General features: G+C 44.2%; 1 protein-coding gene across 1 annotated transcript in view; it reads right to left on the bottom strand.

The window, feature by feature from the left end:
* Window positions 1-23,004, bottom strand: part of LRRFIP1 (LRR binding FLII interacting protein 1) — a 102,546-nt gene extending 79,542 nt beyond the window's left edge. Inside the window, exon 1 of the mRNA XM_031505324.2 lies at window positions 22,821-23,004. Within this exon, the coding sequence (XP_031361184.2) occupies window positions 22,821-22,910 (90 nt within the window). The 5' untranslated portion in view covers window positions 22,911-23,004. The remainder of the gene's footprint in view (window positions 1-22,820) is intronic.
* Between the last annotated feature and the right edge of the window lie 4,348 nt (window positions 23,005-27,352).

Raw genomic sequence — 27,352 nt, 5'->3', positions numbered from 1 at the left:
CCACCAAGCCAAGATGAAGGGTTTGTTTTCCCTTGATGATGTCCAGGATTGAGTTCTATCCACCAACTCCCCCGCAGCAGGAAGAACCCTAAACAGGCCGATTATCACCAACCCCTTAAAAACATCTGAGAAGAGGGTGCCCTTAGGGGCAGCGGCACAACCTGAATATTCACTTTGGTATTTTCAGGAGGAATTCGAACATCTCTATGGTGCTGAATCCTTAGCTCCTGCACTACTCCCATTCTGCAGGCACGGCTTGATCCAATCTCCTTAGGGAATTAATGCCTGGAGCAGGCACGGCAACCCGTTTGTCCCCCGGCCTCAGCCACACGGATCCAAGCGACAGGGGACAGATGGCACGGGCACTGCTTCCTGCGGGAGCCACGCTGCTCCACAAATCTGCTGCTCCAAGGAATCAGCCTGGCTCGGATGCCAAGGGATACTCCCAGAGCTCCCCCGGCTCAGCCCAGCTGAGCCAACCACCCCACTGCTCCTTGTCCAGCCACAGGCTGGAAAATCACAGGAAATCAGTGATTTCCCTGCTCATCCCACTGTGGCGTCTCAGCGCAGAAAGAAAAAAAAAAAATAAAAGTAAATTGCCCATTTTTCATCATGTTCACGCTGTGATGTCTCCCCATGACAACGCTGCTGATTTGCACAACCGCTATTTCTGTCGCTAACAAAAGAAATAAAGGATCGGGAACAAAGGGAAAATAGAGTAAGAAAGGGGGGAGAGCACCACCCTAGAGCTGGAAATATGATTCAAGTGTTAAAAAATGGAATCTGACCTATAAAGGGTACAAAACTGGTGACAACTGTATTCTTTCATTTGTGTGAAAGACAGCCCTGGCACAGGGAGAAGAAATGAGACCTGGAAGTCCTGTTTGTTATAAAATTTGAGGCCTGATATAGCTGTGAGACTAACAAGGAGAAAACAAATTTAAGTGCTGACCTGTAGTTCTAAAATTAGTTTCATTAAATGCATTTACTACAAGCAAATGCCTTTCTGATGACAGGAAAGCCAGGAAAGGACTCTGGAAAGCTGCATGTTCCTCACAGCACACATCACCCTCCAAAACTAGATTCCTGCCTGTCTGTTGGCAACAATGCTCTTTATAAATATATTTATTTAGTGGGTTTTTTATGGGCTTTTCTGTGTTGTCTTAACAGGAAGACTACTTAAGACCCCACCTCTTCAGCTCCTCAGTGTCAAAAAGCACCAGCACTGTTCTTAATCCCACAGAGCTGCCCATAGCCTTTACAAAAAGAACAAATGCTTAAGTGTTCACACAGAGCCATAGTTCTGCTAAATATAAGTGGAATATTATATTCCTGATCTTAAAGAAGCATCAGAATTGACAGTTATGTGACCACATTTTTTCTAGCACACAAGCTGTACAAAAATAGTCTTTTCTCCTCAAACCAAGACTTTTATGCCTCACAGTGACATTTAAACCCTATGTGCTACAGGGGCGTTTCATCATGAATTCAGCACAGTTCTTGTGCTTTTTTTAATCTTTAAAAAAGTGTTCACTAAAGCACTCAAAGACCACTCCATTGGACTCACACTGCAGTTCCCCCAGGCATTCTCAGTCCCAGCTTCCCAAGCAATGGTCCATCTACACATCACCAGGCTTTCCAGGAAACCATTTCCAAGAGAAACTGGAATACAAAACCTTACTGAGACATTCTTTTTTTTCATTACTTTAAAATTACTTTTTTTTCCCTCTTGTCACTACCATTACCAACAATTGCTCAGACTGGAAATTATGAGACTCAACCTTTTAAATATGAACCTTTTTCCTCAGATACTCATAAACAGGTTTTCAGGATGCAAACCTACAGGAGTAATTTCCTTCAAGCACTCAGAGAACACAAGACCAGGATCTGTGCAATGTTCACATCAGCCCTGATGTGACAAAGCCACAGTGGAGGGAGACCACTCCACAGTCTCTGAGTTGACCCTTAACTGCATGACCATGATGTTAAAAAAGTGCACACAACTACAGAGATGGGGTTTTAAAGTCACTGTGAGCTAGATATCAAGAAACTATTTTCACAGATCTGAGCCTTAGGTTTTGGTTTCAAATTCACTGGTAGCCAATAAGTTTCAAAGTGTTCTTATAGGTTTCAAAGTGTTCATGCTGCTCCAGAGGACTTAGGGATGAAATGGTCTAAAGTTACTAAATTTTGCTAACACACAGGTATTTACAGAACACTGCATTTAAAAGTGGGCAGTGTCTTGATTTTTCCAAATCTAAACTTAAACCAACATCAACAACAGTCTATATAAAAATCTGAAATACCCATCAGCAACACCATTAGTACAGCAGGGTCTATCATGATTTTAATTTTGCAATTTTTAAAATTTAACATTTCAGCAAATTCAACTGGATGGGAACCTTGGTACATGATACAGTGAATTTCTAACCCAGTTCTCCAGCAAAATCCTGGTTAATCCACTCACAATCCCTTTATTCTCACCCCATGTTTAGCATTAGTTTTTATTTTTGCCAACTGACACTTACTTTGTTCATACACCTGAGCAGAGTGTTTATTACAAACAGAAAAAGGACAAGTTCATGAAAACAACCAAATAATGTCACCCCCACTATCTAAGCATCCACAGCCCTGGGAGCAATGGAAGTTCAGTCCTACAGAGCAGAATCTATACAGGCTAAATTCTTCATGAACACTTGAAAGAATGTTTTTATCCCCAGCTTCAGGGCTGGAAGTGATGAAAGCCACACATGCTGTAAAAAGCTGCCCAGAGACACAGCAAGGAATTCTTGCTTCACCAGGTGACCAAGAGCATGCATGTAAACTTTGCTTCCTTTGAACAGAAATGAGACTCAGCCACACCAGACACAAACAGCTCAGCTAAACACGAGGGGTTTGTGGGCTGAAGTCTAGGAATGAACATCCTGTATTCTGGTGATTAAGATATTAAAGTCATCTTTAACCTTTAAGTGAAGCAACGCCTCAGGAACAGGACCAAGAAGCTGCAGTATCCTCAATTTTAGCACCTTCTTAGCTATGCAAGTCAGAGGAAGTTGTAAAATACTCTCCCTTTTCTTGTTCCACAGGATTTGTGGGGAGCAGGTGCTATTAACTTTTCATTAGCAGGAAAAGCACTGAGAGTGCTCCCAAATCTTCCTGGGAGACTGAGATTACTGAGTGTAGAGACTACTGTTTGCACTTTTGGGCACCACAAGATAAGGAGGATAGAAAGTTATTGCAAAGTGTCCAAAGGAGGCACCAAGGAGCCTCCACCAGCAAACCATGCCCAGATTAACAGCTGAGTTTCTCTTCTGCATCTCTTCCATCCTAATTGTTATCACAGGCATCCAATTGCAACAGCAATTCCTTATCAATAGAGACCTGACAGCTGCAGATGAGAGCTTACAGATCCCACCAGCAACAGCCTAAGGCATTAACTCCCTGCCACAGTGTCATTTTAAGATTATTAGAAGTGCTCAGGTGACTAATTCATGCTTTCAGGCAGTCACAGAATAAATCAGGAATTCTCTGTGTGATCTAAGGAGAAGCAAGCAGAACACAAAGAGCAAAAAAGCAACAGAAATTACCTAATTTGGCACACTTTTGGTTGCAAAATGTCAACTGCTGGAAATTGTTCAAGCCCTCAGACAAACACTTCCTCTGAAAACTACTTAGGAACTGTCATCTCAGTGCCAGCACTGCCTTGCTCATTTCCAGAAATCTGCCTAAAACCTGGATGTTTGTGTTCAGAGAATTGTTACTAATTTAAGAGGTCTCTGCCTAGTGCCTCAAACAGTCTAATTCTTTTAATTTCTAATGTGCTAGCAACAGGAGAGGTATTTTTCCATGTGCTCAGATATTTATACAGCCTTATTTTTGGTATGGTGAGCTGTTTGAGGATTTATGTGCAACCTATGGCAGAGGAAAAGGAAAATATGCTGCACCATATATCCCAGTAAGCTCTGGATGCCATCCTTAATATATTTAGATTCAGACAGAAGCAACTTTACCTGAGCAAGCTGAGGCTAAAAATTAAATCTTCTTAACAAATCTAAGTTCTCTTTCTTCTTTTTGTTTGGATTATGCTTCCTTATTTCTGTTTTAAAACAAGTTCTTTGATTTCAGATGGAATTTGCCTTAAAATAATCCCACTCTGTATTTCCTTTGTCATATTTGTCTTCACAAGAGGTTGAAGGACAGGACATTAAGTTTCTACACCAATATCTGAGTAAAACCAGAGGTTCCAAAAAAAAAAAAATTACTTTCCAGAGAAGGAAAATCCCAAATGGTAAGCCACTATCATCATGACTTTTGGACGGGAGGGGAGGAAAAATAGGAAAAAATTAAAACCAAATGACAACAACCCTTGAGGGAGTTAACTACAAAATAAATTTTGCAGATTATGAGTTCATTTTCATATCCAGCTTTCATGTGCAACCTGATAGACTGGACAACTCATGGTATCCATAGTGCATCCACAGGGATCATGAGCTGCTCTCAGTGATGGACTGAGCTCTGTGCAGATGGAGTTCATTAAAATAAGCACTGTGACAAAAAGGAAACCATTCACACGAGAGCAGAGCGCTGCAGCTGTTGACCAACTCCAAGTAACTCTCCTAACTCCCCCATGTAACACAGCCCTTCCTTATTTGTGCCTCCCTGCCTGGGAATGACTCTGGGGAAGATTGTCTCACCCTTCCCATCCAAAGGGAAAAAGGGTAAGGGGAGTAGATCAGGTTCAAGCTGAACTCTACCTTTCAAGACTTCAAAAATACACGCAGAGATTGGCGATTTTAGTGTTGACCAGTCTTAAATTACCCAACATAATTATTGATTTTGATGCACAAGGTTTATAAACAAAACTATCTCCTCAAACTACAAGTATCAACAAAATCCCTGCCAGACAGCTGGCACTTTCTCTGTGAGGTCTTGTTTGTAAATCACAGCTCTGCTAGGGCCTATTAGTCCTCACCAACACAGCCACTTAATCTTTATTTCCCTAACATGCAATTTCCCTTAATTATATTTGGAGAATATTTATAAGGTTATTAAAGTTAATTGTTAGACTCAGAGAGGTCTTTAGCCATAATTATCAGTACAAATCAAAGCTCTGAGTAATTTTTTGAGTTGGTTGGTTTTTGGTTTTTTTTGGGGTTTTTTTTGTAAAGAATCAATTTGATCATCTGTCATCCTGAATTGCTCTGGATGATGGAACTGCTTCATTCAGTACAATGAGCAGCTGAACCCAGTAAACATTAATGTCTCTGTGGACAAGATTTAGCATGCAACTATAAGTCTGCAACAGCCCTTACAAAATCCACTTGGAGATATAAAATGGGCTTTTGAGGAAGTGTTGAAAAGAATTGATGCTCTCTTCTTAAGCTTTCATATGAATCTTTTTACTTCCATGCCTGTTTGGAGTGCCATGCTTCATAAATTTAAAATCAGGGATATATTTAGGCTCAGACCTCAACTGGTATTTTGCAGCAATTAGGAAATCTGGCTTTTAGGTAAGGAGTGACACCGGAATGACTGTGAGCATCAGGGAATGGGGAAAGCAGACACTGCCACCTTTGAGAAGGAGAAACAGGGGGGACTTGGAGCTGCCAAGGTGGGAGAGCACAGGGAGGTGTCCAACAGATGCTGGTTCAATTGTAGTTGTCACATACAGATTTCCTGTCCCTCAAACTCCACTCTCACAGACCATATGGGAACATTAATATTGGATCTGCAGCATCTTCAGAGAACTCTGCAAAGAATCTGAACAGCAACAAGTGTGACAAGTCCCTCCCTTTTAGGTGTGCCAGTTCTTCAGCTCTCAGCTGTCATCTTCAATGTCTTTTTTGACAAAGCTCTGGCTTCAGATGGCAAGTGATTGCAGCATAATCTTGTAAAAGAAATGAGCTAAGCTTTTTCCCTCCTGCATGGGAGAAAACCTCAGCCACGGCCAGAATGCAAAGCTCTCTATAGGAGTTTTTGTCAGTGTTTTACCACACATTTTTACCAGAAATAGGTGAACATGAGCACTCCCAGCCCATTCAGAGCTGCCATTTGTGACGCCCTTTGCTTGCACACACTTCACACATCCAGCTTGGTCCCTCTGAGGGTGGGAGGAACAGATGAAAGGACAGCTCTGCTCCTGAACTTTACCAAGCTACTTTTCCAGCTCTTCTCAAAAAGGTCTTTGAGGTTACTGCTAAGCAATCGTGGTCTAACACTGCTGCAGCTACATTAAGAGAAGAGCAAGGATGCAAAAAATCTTGGATGTGAGGAAGTGACTCCAGTCCAAAAGAAATGATGAAAGGTGCACTACATACAAAAGCAGCCAGAACTATTAAGAATCTCTTGGCTTGTCCTGTCTATTCTTTCACCTCATTCATAAGTCCTACTGAGTCTCTTCTCCAGAATTAAATATTTAAAGTTATATACTTTAACCTTGCCCAACCTTGGGGACACACAGACACAACTTCTTAAATTTGCACCGGAAAAAGACGTATTAGAGGAGTAGAAGAACTGCCAAGCACAAAAGCTCATTTTCTCTAGATTTTACTAGTAAATCAGTACTGCTTTTAAATACATACTTGTCTTCTGGAAGTATCCTAAGGCAACAACCATTGCACCAGGGAGCTTATACTCACAGAAAGGAGATCTGGTGCAATTTCTGCTGAACTCAGGCTGTGGTTTCTGAAGTGCAATTCCACCCAATGTAATCACTTTATAATAGATTTCAGATGCTAGAGACCAACATTAGATTAAAATCATCCTGACCCAGAATAGTGAAGGATTATCAACATCCAGGTTAACCTTCCAGTCAATTCATCTCAATAATCCTTCAACTCTGGCTCCCTACCTTGCCAAATCCAGGCAGGAAAAGACAAGTCTTCTTCAAGAAACAAAAAAAAGCATTTCCTGCAATGGTTTCACTAATACCCAAGATGCTGTATCCAAAAAAAGCTGCCATCGACCTCTAATCTGTTTCAGAATGGAATTGAAAGTTAGCCAGCAAGCAGAAAAGCTGACACCTGAACCAGAGAGAGTGAGACAGTTCACACTCTGACCTACTTCAGCCTGCAGAACTGCTCAGTACATTTCCAGCGCTGAGGCAAAATCCAAACTCCAAAGGGAAAAAGAAAAAAAAGGAAAGGACAGCAGTTTTCCTGCACTGTGCATTCCCAGAGGAGTTATTATTTTTGCTCTTTAAAGGGGTTGACTTTGCCATTTGGGTGCAAATGTGAGTCAGCAGCAGGTAGGGGAAGACAAAACCTTAGGGTGACACCATTCCAGAGCCAGCACTGCTTCACCTCTCCTACAACAGGAAAAGTGAGGGAAGCGAGTGCTTGGGAATTAAGGAAGGAGGATAAAGATGCACCATAACTGGGTTCTGCTCTCATTCTTTACTGGTGCCCTGCATGAACACACAGGATCATGTCCCCTCCCTTAATTATGGCACAACTTCCAAGTAGCTGGTAAAATCAACATCAGCATTTGCTTTCAAAGATATTTTAAGGTATAAGAACACCTCTCTCCTTTTTCTCCTCCCTTTTCTCCCCCCACAATCAATTAATTTTCCCTTTTTGACTCTTTTGACTGTTAAGAGTGCACAACATGCCACTTGACAGATTTTCCCAGAGTTCTCTGCCAGGATCACTCTGCTCTGGTTTGAATCCATGTCCCAGTGAGGGAAGTTCATTCTCCATTTCCATTCCAGCCATAACCCTCTCCCCTGGAATTTTCAGCTATGGTAGAAAAAGCCACCAGACAACAAAACAAACCAGGCTCTTGTTTTCTGCCCTTCACTTAAGAGTAACCAAAAAGAAGACTGCAACCTCTGGATTTGATGGACTTGGAACATTCCATAATGGAGACAGCTGATGCCAGCATGGGACGCATGAAAGTGAAAGAGCAGAACATTATCTTCTAAAAGCAGCAACATTAAATGGCATTGAAGCAAAACCAATGCAGAGTGCTTTGACATCTGACTACTGAAGCATTCAGTGGCATTACCACAATTTTCTCTCATGCCCCTGAACTAGCCCATTTCTAAAATAAGCACTGACTGACAAACTTCTAGGAAGCTGTAAGTGTGTGGGGTTTGGGTTTTTTCTTTTGTCTGGGGATTTCATTTTTATGCAGTGTAATCTCACAGCATAAGCAACCAAGCAGGATGAGGAGATAAACCAACACTGAAAATTCCTTGCTGTGTTCAGATCCAGCCCCCACTTCGGATATCTTTTATTTAAGAGAGACCTTTATGCTGGAAGTTTGATTTAATTTCTTTTTTTGGGGGAAAAAATGTATCATACTGAGCATTGCCAGCCATATAATATTTCAAGGAACTCCATCTTCAATAAAACTTAGGAAAACACAAGGACACTTTGAAGGTACCATCTCTATTGATTGAGTTGCATGGTGTCACAAAGGGCAGTGGCACAGCCAGGCCCCTGAATGAACTCCTTTCAAGAACTGTGGAATCACAGCATCTCATTAATGAAACAACACTCAGGAGCAAGAATCATGCATAAATAGTTACTCCTGCTTCTCAGAGATTAAAAAAAAAAAAAAAAAATTGTATTCAGCAGAATTAAGACCAGCAGCTGATAAGTAAGAACACAGAAGTTGGCCAAGAGCCACCACTTTAGGGAATAAAAATATTTATTGCTGACCCCCACCCTGCCTAAGTATTTTCATGTACTATAAAAATAGGACTGGTTTTAAAACTATTGTGCAAGAAAAGCTTTATCAAATAAATAACTAAGCATAGAAGATTATCAACTAGGCCCATTATTAAATAAAAAAAAAAATCTAATTTCTGTACGTTCCCTGCACAACCAAGTCACACTTCACAAAGAACCCCCTGAAACACTACAGAATTGGAAATTAAATCCATTTATATAATTGTCCTGGTTTGGCAGCATTGGCATGAATATTTCACCTCACTCTATCCCTGCTTTCCTGTTGTACAACTGAGGCAAAGGCAAAGCCAAGAGTGCAGCAATAAACAAATAAATCAATAAATCACATAACTATTGCCCCTTTTTGAAAGCACACATAATATTTTGAAGGAACCAATTCAATGTATGATGTTAATTATCTGCATTTCCCTTATTTGCCAGGACACACTTTCCCTCTTTCCCCCAGTCTTCATCAGCTACCAAATCCAGCCAGAGCAACCACTTACTGCATCTCAGATGGAATTCTGTCAAGCTTAGCACATTAAAGAGAGTACTAGAAGTGTGTTGCTTCTATATATAAACTGCCTGTCTGGTGCACAGTATGTCTGAATTATACAGCCTTCCTGACGCCGAATCCAAGCTCTCCTGGACAAGGGGAAAAAAAAAAATCCCACTTTGGAGTTATTTTCAAAGCACCCCATAATTCTCAAGGAGCAGGAGTGCAGAGTCTGAAAAAAGACATCACACCTACCACTTACACTTCATTATTGAGTTTCTTCAAGTTAGCAAAGTCTTTTGTAAAGAACGTCACTCAAGGCAGTAGAAACAAAGATTTGAGGCCAGGAGCAGACAAAACCCTGCAGGAGTGACAAAGCTGGACCACTGCTGCCATCAGAACTTATCAGCTGCTCCCTACCAGCATCTCACCTTTCAGCCAGGCAGCCTCTGTTTCCTTCCCCTCTGCCTCCCCATCCTTTCATTTTTAAATATTAAAAATACATCCAAGAAACCACTGTGCATTTACTTACAGAAGAGAGGGAGTTTTAACCCACACAGGAATAAAAACACTTAACGTTTTCAGCAGTAACATAACACAGTTACCCTTGATCAAATTTATCAAACTCTGCACACAGAAATAAAAACACCTGTGGTTTTCAGCAGTAACATAACACAGGTATAACAATTGATCAAATTTATAAAACTCTGCAGGCCTTCCCAAGGTGACACTGAGATTTTGGCTGCCAGGCAGGATTTCCTGCCATGCCCATAGTGTCAGCTTGCGGAACTTCCTGAAGTTTAATGTAAAAAAGGCAAGTGAAATTAATTTTCCTAATGACTACTGAAGGATTTTTAACCTGTCCAATCCCCAGAACTCCTGTTCTCTGCTTCAGCACGTATCCCTCCAGCATTTGGGCAGCACTGGCTGCTCAGCAGTCCTCACCTCAGGTGCCACACAGCACTTCTTTTAAAGTCTGTGACCAGACTGCATAATCAAACCAGGTTACACAGACCCTACATTATCAGTTGCTATCAGCACTATATGAACTGTTAGGGAGTCAAAATAATTTTTATTTTATCTCTGCTAAGCTCTCATTGCAACAGTTTTGATCCTCAATCCCAAGCTCATTGACAGCAGGAGAAAAATCAGTGTGTTGGAACACTCTCATGGTAAGGCAGATGTCCAGAGCCTACTTCCAAAATTTCATATAAAAATGTCCAAACAAGGGATAATGCTGTAGAAGCCACTCAGAAATATGGACACTCAATACTGTTTGAGCACCCTTTAAAAAATAAGTCCAAGACAACTTTTTAGTAGTGAAAAAGGTTTCATTTGTACTCAATGGCATTTTCCTTTCCCAGTCATGTATCTGAAAATAGATATTCTCCCTTTTCTTCATTTAAGAGCCTTTTGCCCTGGAAAGGATTGACCTAAAATTCAAGGTATTTAAAAAACAAATTACTATTTAGAGTTAAGTACTTTAATAAGTGGGAGTTCAAAACAGCAATATTCAACTATGAGAACAAAGGGTTCCATCTCCTTTTACACAGCATTTTCATTTCAAAAAGTGTTTAATACCTGCAACTACATACATCTAATAGACAAAGTTTTTCCTCATGCCTTATAGGTATATTTCTAATTTCTCTCACAAAAAGGCAGGGAGACAAAACCTCTTCAAATAATTAATGATAATAAATCCTTAAAGGCACATCACTACCTGATCTCAAGCAAATGAATGACAAAACAAACTTTCACATCCAAGCATTAAGATTCAAAACAGGAGATGACCTTTAGTGCACCCTTCCATGAGTGGAATGTTCTCATCCACAAGCAGATTTAATTAAATTTAGCTCTTTAGACTGATTAGAGTTAATAAAGCAATTTGTTAACAGATCATTTTATTATGTTTACAATACACTGTTTTGTTGGATATTGTGCAATAGTTACAGGCTGCAAGGCACTGTTTTTTCACCCTCTCCAACTGCACTGATTTTGTATGAAATCTAAAAGAAGGTCCCAGAGCCATCACAAGCACTGGAGAACATCAGAAGTGCAGTATATAAAATATATTGCATGAGGGACTCTACAAGAGATGTCACCAGGGGTGACTGTTTTTATTTTATATATAAAACAAGCCATGGTTCAAATTCACCATATGGAGAAATTCTTGTAAAAAACAAACCCATCAAATACAAGAGAATTATTGTAAAAATTGTAATTTTTCATGCCTCTCACTGCTATACATTTTTGTTAAGCTCTGGAGCACTTCTTTGTGTAACAAGTGTTTGGAGAGATCCAGGTGGGGAAGAGTTGCATAGAATTGTTCAAATTGTACCACCTTCCTGCAGAGGGACTGTGCTTCTGGTTAATTTAGATATTCTGCTAGAGGAAATAGCCTACAGCTCTCCCTCAGACTACCCATATCCTCAAGGGAAAGCTAGGACACTTCAAATACAGGCTGAAAGTCTCCATTTGTAACATCCACCACGGGAATGCTACAACCTACTTGAGCAAATCCGATATAAGGGGAAGCATCTAAATCCAGAGAAACCACCTTAAAAAAGCTGGGCTTTGCTTGTTAGTACAGCTGGATGCTGCAGAGGATGAATAACAGCTTCCACTCCACCATGCTGCACTGGATTTTCTGTCCTTCCAGCACAAATATCAAACTTCAAACATTTAGCAACGGTGCCGAAACTACGGCTCTCCAGGAGAGGAACCAAGTCCTACACTCACTTTGCAGAAAATGCTCACAGAGGATATTTCACAGGGAACAAGTTTTTAAAAAAAAAATTCACACTTTTCCAGCAATTTTAAGAGACCTGTCAAAAAATCAATTAAAAAAAAAACCAAAAAAACCACTAAAAACCACACTGTCCTCCGCATCTCACTACTGCAACAAGGTCAAAAATGTGTGAGATGGTCTTACCTGGCTGGTGGACAGCAGTTACCCTCTCATGCTGCTATTATTCCACAGCCCTCTCCCTCCTGGGAAGAGGAATTCCCCAAGAGAGAGCCAGGACATGTCAAGAGAACTTGCCCAGAGTTCAGCGATGGCTCTGAACCACCCTTCAACTGGGATTAGGGCTAAAAAAACAGCATTGTTTGAGAAACGATTGGACAGCTTTTGTGTGGGGGTGGGACAGGATTACTGCCTCCAAACTGGGGCTGAGCAGTAATGGATTACCTGGAGAATCTGTGTCCTAACCCTCCCACTAACAAATTAATTCAGTTTGAAATGTGCTACTGGGCTATCCACACCTTGTCCAGGGCTACAGCAAGAGTTAGCTTCACAGTTATTTTACTGGAATTCTGGAAATCACAGAATGCCACTTGGAATGCACCAGCAGCACAAGGCAGCTCCTTCCTTTGCCTGCTCCCTTTTTTCCTAGCAGCCTTTACCACCCAGCAGACTGAATGATAAATGGTATCCTCAGTCACACAATCTATTTAACACTCAAATTGTGCAGACCTGTAAGTTTAAGGTCAGGAGCAGCTGTGCTTGAAAAATGGCCAAGAAACAAGTGGTGAGAGAATGGGATAGGCCAGCAGCAAAAGCTTAGCCCTTGGAGAATCACATTCTATTAGAGGGAATTACAATGAAACCCCAATTCCCTTAAGGTTTTCTACCAGTTCCTGAGGTGCAGCAAGGAATCTCAGAAACATTATTCCTTAGGGGTTTATACATGATTGCTGTAACTCACAGAGCAAGAAGACTCTTTTGGTTGCACTGCATTGATTTTATAGTGGGAAGACTGAAAGAGGAGCCTTGTGCAGCCAGCAATACAGACAGCAGACCCCAGAGAAGCATCCCTAGATAATTCAGACCTCTAAAAAGCTTGTTTCTGTTCTAACAGGTTCAGTCTCCCCTAAACAAATGAGGCTAGATTTTTGTAACAGCACTGCAAACCCACTGATCTTTATTTTCTGATGATAAATTTGTAGATTGGTTAGACAGAAAGTTTTGGGTTACTTCTTGACTGAAAATTATTGCTCAGTTTGACAGGATATGCTTATCCCATCAGTGATACAAAAGCATTTCACCAGCACATACAGAGAACCTTTCTTCACTTGCTCCAGTTCACCAAATAATAACTTTTTTTCCCCTAGGGTAATTAAACAAGAATGCACAAATATTCCTAAAAACACAGTGTAACCCTCTATAAATAAAACAGCGACATTCTCTACATATACCAACATTATCTCTTGTATCCACACTATTTCCCAGAGCCCCTGGATTCCTCCACAGTTCATGTAAAGGTTAGGTCACATCACTGTTCCAATGCACACATTTCACATCAGGGCAGATTTCAATTTCATATGGAAGAGACAATGGAGCAGCGTGACCTTTGGGTATCACAAAGCATGTCCCAAAAGCCCACTTTCATTTTCAACAGATGTTGGTTCAACATATTTGTCAGCGTAAATCCTCTTAGAGCCCAGCAGAACATGCAGCAAAGGAAGCAAACCAAGACCAACACACAGTTTTTCATATGGGAGAATGGACATTTTAAGGAAAACAGATTATGGGAAATGTACAGTTGCACAATGAAGAAATAGGAGTTGTAGACCATCCAAAAAATTGATTTTTTTCCTGAGAACACATGAAGTTGTATCTACTATTTTCCTGGCAAGTCTGTTGAAAGAACTTCAAGTTTGCGATCAGAGAGAAACGAAACATAAATACAGATTAAAAACAAAACAAAACAAAACAAAAAAAACCCAAAAAACCAAAGCAGTAGGCTGTTTCCTCTGTAGTTAGCAGAAGCAAATACAATTTCATGGGTTTGTGTGAAGACTGCAGCACTTTGGCACTGATAAAAACAGACATGTCTCCACTATCTGATTCCGAAGTAATGTGTGTTTTAAAAGGGAAAAAATGTAAAGCTACAAGAGTCCGATAGGAGACCAGAGCCCAGGGATTTTTCTGCATGTGAGGCACACCAAGAGCCTTTCCTTGCTCTCCTGTCATCCCAGCATGTTAGCTGATAAATGCTCCATAATTAGAAGACCCAAGTGGGGATGCCTGAAATCCATCTGACCTGAGGGAATGAGTTTAAAAACCTGACCCAGCTTTTAGTGTGCCAGATCCTCCTGTATTCCATTTCTGCCTACTGGAAAGGGCTGGCAAAGGCAGACACAAGAGACAGACTCAACTAAACATGGTATTCAGTGGGATTAGAGAAAGGTTATTTTGGGACGTAGGAAGTACTCAAAAGAGGAGGGCAAAGGGGAAAAAAGTAATATTAAATTTAAATCAGATGCTGGCAAAGGGAAAGGTCACAAGATACGCACAAGCAGAAACAGGAGGGAAGAAACATTACTCCTTTACATTCCCTGTCTGAGCAGAGCATCTGGGAAATGGTTTGCAGAGAATCATCAGTGGGACAGAGGCATCACCACTGCACTGCAGGCAATATTAACCCACAAGTCACTGCCCAAACAGCTACACCAGCAAACACACAAATAAACTCCTTTTGTGGAACTCTCTTCCAGTAACTCAGCTGTTCTGGGAGAGATAAATCAATCTGACACTAATTACATCCAAAAAACTGCAAGTAATGACATCATATAGGAAAAGCCCAGCTCTATTTTTGAGGAAGCCATTTGGAGATACCATCTTGCTATTTCTTTGACAGAAGTTTGGATACAAATTGAATATTCCAGTCTCATTCACATAAACCTTCCAACAGCTAAAAGGAAAGGAAACTGCAGCCCTGAGACCCAACTACTGCCTTTGCATTTCTTCCCATGCCAAGGATAACAAGGCTCTCATCCCTAATTACCACCTATTAAAAATAGGAACATGGCCACGGTGGTGCACCTGGCAATTACGGTTTACCAAAACCTCAGATTTCTAGTACAGCAATACATAACACAAAAATAAAATCTAAAGATTGCCTCCAGAAGCATGGGAGCTCATGAAGTGTTGGAGAAGTAGAAGGCACAAGGTGTTTTTGCAAGCCTAATGTGAGGGTTAATCTGTATGACAGAAGCTCTCCGCTCTTGCAGAGAAAAGCAGTGTGCAGGAAGGAGGAAAGAGAGGTGATAAACCAGCCAGGAATAGAAGCAATAAGAAATGAAGAGGCTTCCTCATTCCTCACCACATCTGAGATGGGATTTGGCACTTTTAGATCACTTTCCTTGTCTCCAGCTCAACTCTGAGAAGCTGCAGGGGTGTTTAGATGGATAAACCCACAGCCCAAGCCAAGCTGGCTCACAGGCACACAGAAGGGCAAAGCAGATGCCACTGAGTAAATCCACTCCTCCTCTGATCACACCCAGGCTATTTCCTACTGAAAGCACTCCTCAAAGCAATCAACTTCCCAGTTCTAGGTCAGACATTTTTAATGAGCAATTAGCTCAGAAACTCATTTTTCTTGGCATCAAACAGGATCTTAAGTCCTTAAATTAGCCAAAGTTATTTCAATGTATTCAGTGAAACTTTCAAGTCAGAACTAGTCACTTGAAGTTTTAGACCAGAGCTGTGCCCTTTATGTTCAAGTATATACAAACTCCAAAACATCCCTCCTTCCTCAGCCCAGAAATAGATAGTTTTGTTAAAACTTGCACATTTTTATGTCTGAGATTAAAACCAACATCTTTCCAAATGATTTGAAGACAACCATCTCTCCTTGAATTCCACACCCTGAAGTAGCACGCAGTGAATCAGAACTTCACTTACAGGAAAACATGAAACATTGAGGAGATGGAGGAACAGAGCACAGAAATGCAGGCTGGATGTTCAAGGACAAATCAAATCGGGAGGACACTGCTTCATTTAGCCAGGGACCCACCCATTTCTGCCCAGTTTTTGGTTTAGGCACACATCCACATCCCAAAACAAGCAACGCTCAATTTTGGAAATGGCAACATTAGTCAGAGTTTGTTTGCATCTTCTCCTCTCTCAACACTCAAAATTCTCAGCTGGTTAGGCCATAAAAATGCTCCTAGCTTTGCTCACTGGGAAATGCTTCCAAGCCTTGCCCTTCACACCTCATGCCACTTAGCTAAGTTTGTTTAAAGGCAGAACGAGAAACCATCCAAATATTAATAGGAAATGCCTTTGGTGCTGAGGTCTAGGTAAGGACATTTGGCAAACTCTCCCAGTGGGCACAGTTCTGGCACATTCCTGCCAGCATCAAAGTGGTATTTCTGTGTTTTCACAGACTTTTGTACCCTCTCTGCAGACCCTCAAAACAGTGAGTTTTTAACAGCATGAGCAGAACTACCACACCTTCACAACAGAAAATCAATTCAGCTACCTGAAGTCATCTGCACACTGCAAGCACTACAGGGCTCTTCCTGCATAGCTAAAACCATCCCATGCCTTCCACTGAAGCACTGCTTTATTTAGTATTTATTGTGCCACACCAAGCTTTAATTTCAACAGCTAAATCTTCTGCAGCCAGGCCTCTGATAGTTGCCTTACATTTCTTGCAACCTACTACTTCTACACCAGGGCAGCCCATAAGGATGCTTTTGAAATATATTTTTGCCTGATGCACTGTACTCATTTCAGTGCACACACCAGTTTATTTTCCCAGCATTAGCCAGGAAAGTTCTTCAGCCTACTTCTTGTTCCATAAATAAAATAAGGTGAAGGAAAGGAGAGAGCCTTGGCAGTTAAAGGCTACAAATGTCTTCTGAAAAGAAGCCCTTAAGCACTTCCCTCATCTTTACTGTGTGATGAAGCCCAAAAATCAGCTATTTTCCACTACATGCAAGGCCAGCTGTGCCATTGGTGGATTCAGAGGTGCAAGAGCACCAGTTATCAGGGAGCTTTCTCTGCTTCTGGTGTTAAAGTAACCATGCACCTCCCCTTCTCTGGGGATTAATATAAACCCTCAAAGTCACCTTTCTGAAGGAAAATTTGGTTTACTGCAGCTCCCTCACCCCCTCCCCTCCACACTCCACATTCCAATGGGCAGCTTCTCCCCAAAAAGTATTTTAGCACCATCGAGACAGCAGCTGATATTTCAGAGCTGCTATTTTAAGGATTGCCTACGAGTGCTACAGTCTAGCTAGACAGATTCACTGCTGACTTGACAGGAGGGACAAATACCTTGCTTCACAAGCCCAAAATACTACGTGGATTATGCTACTTGCAAGCAAAGGATGAAAAAAAAAAAAAAAATTATCCCAGTGTTGAAAGCCTTGCAAGCACATTTGAGCTCCAACTTTATCCAGCAACAGGCCTGGAAAAACATCCTTCTAGATGAGGTAATGATTAGTGCTACATCCTGCAGCCAAGCTCAGCATCTGGGCTTACAAGGACAGAGGCTGGGCTTCCCATGCTGTTAATCCTCGCAGTAGTCCCTTGCTTGACTGAAACAGGAGTCACAGTTCCTACACAGCTGCTTCCTCAGACAGCAAGAGAACAGCTGAAGGGGACTCAGGCCGGGCACGGACACAAAAAAGGCAACTAATTATTTCAAGTTGAGAGGCATATTGTCAGACAGCCTCCAGTCACCCATTTAACCAACATGAGATGGGTCTTCAGGTTTTTATCTCACTTCTTTAAACTGCTCCTTCACACATTTACTTTGGGGAGATTGTAAGTGATGCCAGCACCATTTGTTGGATATATGGATGCAGAGCATTAGGGGAAAAGGAACGTTTGATAAAGAGCATATTTGCCACATAAAATCATCTGAAATCTGGAAGAATTCCCCACACCCTACTGGCAAGCATCGCCTACAAAGTCCTCCTTCCTTCCTATATTTAGGTCAGCCAGGATGAGTCAAGCCCCTCCAAGAGCATCCCTTGCTTTCAAAATTTTCTGTTCTAGAACAGAAAAGCCAGACATGCTTTTCTCAAATCATTTGTTTGAATCATACATTAAAACTCCTAAAGGCAGGAAGTAATGCAATAAAAAAATAAGTCAAGTACTGATGCTACATAAGCCAGGCTGTTTCTAAGGGCTTCTCTTGGAACATCCACCCAGCTTACAGAAGCCTTCACACATCTGTAATGCTAAATACTGTTCCAAAATTCCACCCCTACACTAACAAGGCACCCAGATCTTACACATAGGGAATATATCCTAAGGGAGTATATCCTTAGGGAACACACTGCTTTGAATGTTCTGGTTTGCATAACAGTTCAATAAAGTTTGTGTGGCTTGTGTTCCCGTATACAAATAGCCACTCTTGCTTGCTTTAGCTTCAACTTGTACCAAATTGTTTCCATCTCTAGTTATGGAAGTCACCCAAACTGCTGTATAAAACAGAGTTTTCTCCCACAAATTAACCCCTCGATTTAACAGATTCCACATTCAACCATGATAGCATCTCTTCACCAGTCCCTAAACTCCAATTTACCCTGTTGAAGTTACTTAGTGCCTTCTTACTGTAACCATTAAACATGGCTGGCTGGTATAATTTGCATTTTGAGCTTTTTTTAATTAGCAACATTTTCTGCTCCTTCATAGCTGTGCAACATCCCAGTTTTTGAATCTCTAAGAATACAGGTCAATGCCAAAAGTGATTGCTTCACTGAAATAATCAAAAGTATGGTCCATAAATGGATTGCGCTAGTTTTTATAAAAGTAATAATTATGGACCTACAAAGATGTAGTGACTTCTTGAAAGTGACATAAAGTGTACAAAGAGTGAAGGCAAACCTCGCAACTACTTCCTTTAACAATAAAAATTAATTATAGTGTTGAATTACTGATTTCAAATTAATTATTATCTAAAGAGCTCTGCTCTGTAAAATGGTGGATGAAGAACATTTCTAGCATAGAGAGGACACATGGCAGAATCATTTTTCTGAGCAATGAAGTACACATCTGTCTCCAAAACTGTGGCAAAACAAAGTGTCAATTACATTCCTAATACAAACAAGAAACTGACCTTGTCCTTCCTCATTCAAGAAAATAAAAAACAGTAACTAATATTATCTGCCTACAAGAGAAATATCTAATTTATACAGCTCCTTGCTGGATTTGCAAAACTGCTCACGTAACAATTTTTACTGCAGCTAGATGAGCGGAAGTTAGCAAAAAAATATTCCCTTAGAAACAATGTCTCAAGTAATCACATCAAAGCCATCTAATCCAAGCAGGAAGACAGCTCCTGGAAGGTTCAGCTGGGCAGGACTGTGCCTTCCCGAGCCACACGCGCTCTGTCCTGACAGATGAGAGCACAGCACGCAGCCACAGCCCCCACTGGCTCTGCTGGCACAGACCTTGAGCAGTATCAAACTGCTAGATTCTGCAAACACTGCTGGCATGTGCTCACCGAGGGGAATGAAAGAGCCCAAAAGTTTCCATTGACCTAAACACAGAATAATCTACTGGCGTCGAGGCCAGCCTGAAAGCGGAGAAGCCGATCATTGATCGGCTGCGCTGACGCCTGGGAAAAAACAAGCTCAGCAGCACAAGCCAGGTGTGTGAACAGCAGATCCTGTGAGTGGCAGCCCGTGAGTCTGTTAGAAACTCAGAACACCATGTTTCGTGTTAATTGTATTTACATATTTGCCATCCACTTAATCACCGTGCCTGTCAAACGCTGCAGACGGATCTGGCGGTGCAGCACTACCCTTTCCTGATAGAAGAGATCTGCATCTTCTACCTCTGCTCTGAATAGCTCTAGACAAGGTGATCAACTACTTCAGAAACTGCCTGAAATATTAAAACTACTCCTGATTAACATGGCTAATGCTGCTACTAAATCCTCGTTACTACAAGATGCTTCACTCTCACAATTTCCTTCCTCTTGCTCCGTTACTTCCCCTCAGATTGCTCTTGCTGCCCTCTTCACCACACCAGTCTCTCTCCTGGGCTGTGCAAGACACAGAGCAAGACATCCCAGCTGCAAATCCAAACAAATTTATGTTCAAATGGCAGGAGCTTCACAAAGTCCTTGCAAGTCTTGCTGTCTTCCTATAGGAGCACGTAGTAAAGTGAGAACTGTGGGTTTGCCAAAATATCCTGACAACCACAAAATAAAAGGTACCTCTGTGAATCAGTCTAGTTTGGATGCTCTCTTGGGCTCCCATATGGACACAGGGAAAATGAGACTCTAGGATCTGCAAATAACTTGCCATCACCTCTGGCTTCTGGATAACAAAGCCAAGAGAGGAGTGAAAAATCTATGTGCAAAAGCAATGTGTCTGTGTCCCAGCTTTGCCTAAACACCTGTGAGGAAGGCTGGAAGAGCCAAAATATCAGTAACCCTCCCACCTTCTTAACATGGAGGCTCTCAACATTCCTGCTAAGGAGAGACAAAAGGCTTAGTTGACATATTCTGGATCATACAGAAGGATTCATGTGGGATCCTTTGTGTGGAGAGCAGGCAGTTAAACAACAAAACAATTAAAGTGCTCCAAGACAGAGTAATGCAAATAGATAAAATAATATGGGAAAATGCTGAACCTTGAACTTGGCAGTTCACAGTTTTAGCACTCAAGGGAAAAGATAAAAGACATGCTTGTGTTGGGCTTTTTGAGCAAATGGAGTTGTCCTTTAAACAAACCCCAGGAGAAGGAAGGGGAAAAAAAAAAGCCACAAACCACCACAACATTTGAGTCCTCAAACCATTACACAATGCAGTGAAAAGCAGATCTAAGATAAAGAAAATAGAAAGTGGGAGAAAAACGTGCAACAGAAAAGAGCAGCTGGGTTCCTTGTTAGACTAATGTCTTCCTTGATCAAATGACAGCACAGTCCGGACACATTTGTGGAATTCAAACCCTCATCCCAAACAATTCTTAGGATAGTATCATGACTCTAGCAGGCAGCACAATCACTCTTACTTGCTATCTTATGTCCAGGACATGAGACATTCTTGTCCTCCTACCTCAAACTCCACCCTTGGGAACCTTCTCATCACCCTGCCACAAAAATCTGCCTTCAGAGAACACACTGTCTGAATCACTCACACAAAACTCTGCTGGATGTACTCCAAAGATGCTACAAACCACCAGAAAATGGTGCACAACAACTGGAAAGGCACCGGTGGTAATGAGGAGCACAGTGTCACAGCCTCAACCTACCAGCCAGTGCCACCAAAAAATAAGCCATACATTAGCATTCATCTGATCCTGCCGCAGCCCTAGATCAGGAAAGGAAACCAAGAGAGACCTAAAACTCTTCCAGAAGAGTAATTTATCTTGTAACCCATCTTGAGGTCACACCAGCACCAGGTGGGCTGACACACATAACCCATGCTAGGGGAAGAGGACAGCCACTTTCAGCAGCAGCACTGGAGCAGTTCAGACACTGAATCACAAAATGGTTTGGGTTGGAAGGGACCTCAGATCAACCCTGTGCCATGGGCAGGGACACCTTCCACCAGACCAGGTTCCTCAGAGCTCCATCCAACCTGACCTTGGACACTGCCAGGGATGGGGCAGCCACAGCTTCTCGGGGCAACCTGTGCCAGGGCCTCCCCACCCTCACAGGGAAGAAGAATTTCTCCCTAATATCCCATCTAACCCTGGTCTTTTTCAGTCTGAATCCATTCCCCCTTGTCCTGTCCTACGTGCTCCTGTAAACTCCAGGATATTCCTTGCCATCTTTCTCGTAGGTTTCCTACTGGAGAAGAACCTCAGGGCTGCTTATCCCCCTTTCCCCATTGGAGGATGGCCACAGCAAGGATGGAGAAGAGACTTTGTCAGATTTAGTAAACATAAAAAACCGAATTCACATTATCTTCGTTACCACTGAACCAATTTAAGTGTGCATAAGAATAAGGAGGCAGGAAGCATCAGCAATCAGCTGGTTTAGAAGGTTAAAGTCACATTGAGCACAATGCAGCATCTGGTGGGCAGCAATATAAAAATCCGTTTCCAAGTTAGAGGGGTCACTTATGCCCACACCCAGCACCACCTTGCAGTATTCTGGTTTTAATTTTTCACTCTCATCCCCGGAAGCGTTCCAGGCCAGCCTGGATGTGGCTCGGAGCAACCTGCTCCAGTGGAAGGTGTTTCACTGCAGGGAGCTTGGAACGAGATGCTCTTTGGGATCCCTTCCAACCCAAACCACGCTGTGATTCTATGATTTATACCTATCCATACCACACCCGAGCGGCCTATTTTCAGTGGTTAACACCAGTCGCAGCGGCTCTCAGCAGCAGTGGCGATGGACATCCAGCCGAGGGGCTGGAGCGGGGCGGCCCCGGTAGCGCACGCCCGTCCCTCACGGGCGGCCGGAGCGGAGCCCGGGCAGGGGGCACGGGCGGGGTGAAGCGGGGCTGCCAGCTCGCCCGGGCATGGGGGTACAGGCGGGGTGAAGCGGGGCTGCCAGCTCGCCCGGGGATGGGGGCACGGGCGGGGTGAAGCAGGGCTGCCAGCTCGCCCGGGGATGGGGGCACGGGCGGGGTGAAGCGGGGCTGCCAGCTCGCCCGGGGATGGGGGCACGGGCGGGGTGAAGCGGGGCTGCCAGCTCGCCCGGGCATGGGGGCACAGGCGGGGTGAAGCGGGGTTTCCAGCTCGCCCGGGCATGGGGGCACAGGCGGGGTGAAGCGGGGTTTCCAGCTCGCCCGGGCATGGGGGCACAGGCGGGGTGAAGCGGGGCTGCCAGCTCGCCCTTGAGCCGCCGCGGTGCCGGGGGCGCCTGCGCGGCGCTCGGGGGAGCCCGGGAGGGAAGGCGAGGGGAGGAGGATGGAGAAGGCAGAAGGGGGATGCCGCCTCCCGCCGCTCACCTCGCGGGCGATCTGGTTGAGCGCATCGTCCTCCGCCGTCAGGCGCTCCCGGTTCGGTAGCCGCTTGCGTCCGGCGCCCGGCGTCCCCATGGCGAGGCGGTCCCGGCCTGGCCCGGAGCGCAGCCGAACCCGGACCCGCTGCCCGCCGGCCCCGAGCGACCCTCCCGCTCCCTCCGCCGCCTCCGCGGCGCGGCCGTTACCGCCCCCCGCCCCGCGCATGCGCCGCCGCCCCCCGCCCTGAGGGGACGGGCCGCCTCACGCCAGCCCGAACCCGGGCTGGGGGTGCCCGCCCGCGGACCCCGCACCGAGCCCGGCTGTGCTCGGGCCCCCCGCCCGCTGCCCTGACACCGAGCCCGGGCTGTGTTCGGGGCTCTTTGCCCCCTGCCCTCGCACCGAGCCCGGCTGTGTTCGGGCCCCCCGCCCGCGGACCTCGCACCGAGCCCGGCTGTGTTCGGGCTCCCCGCCCGCTGCCCTGACACCGAGCCCGGCTGTGCTCGGGCCCCCCGCCCGCTGCCCTGACACCGAGCCCGGGCTGTGTTCGGGGCTCTTTGCCCCCTGCCCTCGCACCGAGCCCGGCTGTGTTCGGGCCCCCCGCCCGCGGACCTCGCACCGAGCCCGGCTGTGTTCGGGGCTCCCCGCCCGCTGCCCTCAGCGCCCGATATGGTGTGTGGGCCCGTGCTCGCTGCTATCACCACCCAAAATTGGGGTGTCTGTGGGATTCCTCCTCACTCCCATCACCACCCAAAATTGGGGTGTCTGTGGGATTCCTCCTCACTCCCATCACCACCCAAAATTGGAGTGTGTTTGGGGGTCTCTGCTCTGACCGCCTGAATTGGGGGGGGGGGGGGTTAAGGGACCCTGCTCGCTGTCCTCGCTATGCAAAATCAATGTGAATGTGTTTGTGGGATGGTCCCTGCTCACTCTCCTCACCACCCAAAATCGGGATGTGTGGGGTTCCCTTCCTACTCCCCCAGCCCCACTGTGGACCAACCCCCTTCCCACTGGGGCCCTTGGGCTGCCTGCCAAGCTGTGGGAAATGACAGAATCCCAGAATGGGTCAAGTTGGATGTGACCACAAAGGGTCATCTGGTCCAACCTCCCTGTTCCAGCCGGGTCATCCCAGAGCACAGGGCACAGGATTGTGTCTGGATGGCTCTGGAATATCCCCAGTGAGGGAGACTCCAAGGCCTCCCTGGACACTGTCCACTGCTTGGTCACTGCCCAGGGAAGAATTTCTGCCTCCTGCTCAGGTGGAACTCCTGGGCATCAGCATCTGCCTGTTCCTCGTGTCCCACTGCTGGGCCTCGTGGAGCAGAGCCTGGCCCATGCTCTGGAATATCCAGATATAGAAATATCCACCCTTTGGATATTTACACACATTACAGAGGTCCCCTCAGCTGTGACTCCTCTTGAGGAACCCCAGCTCCCTCAGCCTTTCCTCCTCAGAGATGCTCCAATCCCTTCATCACCTCCAGCCTCTGCTGGACCCCCTCCAGGAGCTCTGCCTCTCTTGTCCTGAGGAGCCCAGATCCGCATGCAGTAAATTTACCAGAAATCATGGAAATGGGCATCAAAACCTTGCCAGTTGTAAAGCTGGGGGGTTCCTCCCCCCCAAATAGAGGGGGAGCAGGACAGAAACAAAGACTCCTTGTGCCTGACACCTTACACAGCTTCATAGCCCTGTGGGGTCTCTCCAACAATGAATTTTCCTACTAAGTGTAAGTGGACGTGATTAATTTTAGTTTCAAGTACATCAGTGCTTAATTAATTCACATTGACAAGGTACATGTATTTTCTGGGATTCCTGTCACAGCCCTTGCACCTCAATTTTCACGCTAGTTCCCTAAATATGAATTAAAGAGGCTAAGCTCACATTATTACATAGACGGGGAAAGAGGCTACAAATCCCACCCACTCCCTTCTGACCAGAAAGCTGCATTTAATCTTTATGATTTAATTTTACCATTGATTTAAACTTGATTGAAATAATAAGCAACACTTGCCCACTCAGTATTTCTTGTCAGTTTTCATGTACAACACCTGAGATTTGAATCATCCTCAGACTGACTGGGTAATATACTGCATCGATGGTGCTCCTTGTACCTGGGACTATTTATCTTTGCAAGAATCAAATTATTATTTTGTCAGCAGAAGCAGATGGATGAGTCCCCCACCTTGCTTGGGCAGCAGAACGCATCACACCCTCAGATTTGGTGTCAGGTTTACTCTGACCCCACACAAGTGGATTAAAAAGGACTTGCTTTTTGCTTCGCAAGGCAGCACAAGGGCTTTCAACTGAGCTCTCACCCTGGAGGCAAAGCTCACTGGGTCTGGTTTTCCTAGATATCCCTCAGGCTTCCCTTCTTCACCTCCCCAAGCCCTGGCTTAGCACTACCACCCTTTCAGGCTCTACATAACTCATTCCCTGAGCCCTTATCCTTGCATTTGCCCCTGCCCTTTGAGGAATTCTGGCTAGAGAGGCGGGGCAGTGCCTTATTTTTAGGTCCCTGTTACCCAGAGATTTTGGCCACCTGTGCAGCTGCATCACGGTATCCATGCAAGGAATTTCCCCGTTCAGGGGTGCAGTAGGATTTGCATCAGTGCTGTCTGCCTGCCTGGCTGAAAGCCTTGCAGAGCCTTGGGCTAGGCAGGTTTTTTTGTCCAAAAACTGGCTATTGAGGTGACAAAGGGAAGGGGAGGAAAAATAGAGGGGAAATAGAAATCTCGGGGGGCAAAGGGGGAGGAGAGGGGAAGAGAAATACAAGGGAAGGATTAAAGAAATGTCTGGGAGAAAGAGAGAGGAAAGAAACAGAGAGGAAAAAAAGAAATCCAGTGGAAAGATGGGAAAGGGGGAGAAGAAAGAAATAGAGCAGGGTAGAAAGGAAGAAATAGACAAAGGAAGTACAGGGCAAGGGGAAAAGAAAGATGGAGGAGGGAAGGAAGAATTAAAAGATTAAAGCAGAGAAACTGGAAGAGAACACGCTGGTGGGTGACTGCAGTGAGATTTCAAATCACTCACTGAATGCACTCTGCAGTGTAAGAAATCCTTCTCTTTCCCTGCATTCCAGACACACACAGTAAGTTTTTTTTTTAAATATAGACAAAATAAGCCATCTTGTTATAAAAATACTATACATAGATAATTTGTCCAGATAAATTTGAAATAATGGTGCAAACCACGTTGGTTTTGGCTGCACTGTGAAGAGCAGTGAGTGCAAATGAAACACTGAAAATAAAACACTTATTTTAACAAGCAACACAAGGGCGAGGCTAGTTTTGTCTGGAAGTCATGACTGTGATGAATGATAGTCGGACAACACTGAGTATCCCATGCCAGTTTTAAAGGGCTCTATTATTAAGTGAATAATACATCCCTCATTCTCCAGTATCCTGTGTCCAAGGAGGCTGCTTTGTGCAGAGCACACCCTAAAAGATACAATTTTCCCTCTGTGCTGCTCTTAAACCAAACCCTCTTGTAAAACCCCACTGTTGAGAATCAGAACAAGCAATCAGCTGTTCAAACTGGTGGTGGTGTACTTGAGGAACCTCTTTTACATAATGAAATGGATGTTTTTGTGTCCTGGAAAGGAAAATGTGATTACATTTATATTAGAGGCAAGCCTTGGAATGGGGGAATCCAGTGGCTGAGTGTGTGAAAAGAAAGCACAAGGGCACCTCTCCACTCCACTGTAAGGTCATGACATCTGCCAAATCAGAAATTAAGCCTGGCAGCTTTAACAAGTTGTCCATTTGTCCAAGGAGAGTGGAATGCTTTAAAAACCTTGGAAAATCCAACTGAGGAGGCCAAAATTTGAGATTGTCAGGATACATGAGATGAGCAGGGCTCCATTAGCATTGCGATATTTTGCAAACATAACAGCAGTGGTATCCTGCAGGCTCTACAGAATTTATTAATGGAAAAAAATTACATCACAGACAAGTATGTGCTGGCACAGAAATTCTGCAGGAAAATGAAAAAAAAAAACACTTGTGCAACCAAGGTGATCCTCCCCAGCAAATCAGACCTCCTGGGAAAATCTTTCAGGTGTGTTGCCACATCTGAGCAGTGTCAAGACAGGGATGAGGGGACTGGTGGTGTCCATGTGTACTTTGCCTGGATGAAATTCCTTACTGTTATTCCATCTCTTCAAGTCAGCAGGGTCATTATTTGCATCAGCAGAGCTCTGGTCCTTTGGGAGCCTTGCTTAGCTTTGTCATGTCTAGCCTGGAGTTTGTAGTCACACAGCAAAGCCAGAACTGATTAGTGTCTTCCCAGCTGGTCCAAAAAAGAGATCCATGGGCTTGGGTTGGCCAGGGAGAATATTGTGGGCTTCCAAGCCAAGCTTTAGGAGGATGGGAGAAAAAAAAATCCCACAACAGCAGCAGCCCTTGATTGCTTTTACCAACAGCATGATGTGGGTTTTTTCTGAAAAAAGCTTATTGGTTGACTTCATCTTGCCAAAACCCCTTAATGAGTTATTGGCCTCTTTAATCACCTTAGCATGCCATGAGAGATAGTTTTCCATTTGTGA

Source organism: Lonchura striata, chromosome 8 (assembly GCF_046129695.1).
Source record: "Lonchura striata isolate bLonStr1 chromosome 8, bLonStr1.mat, whole genome shotgun sequence".
NCBI lineage: Eukaryota > Metazoa > Chordata > Aves > Passeriformes > Estrildidae > Lonchura > Lonchura striata.
Note: the sequence above shows the minus strand (reverse complement) of the source record. Positions and strands in the feature narration are given on the sequence as shown.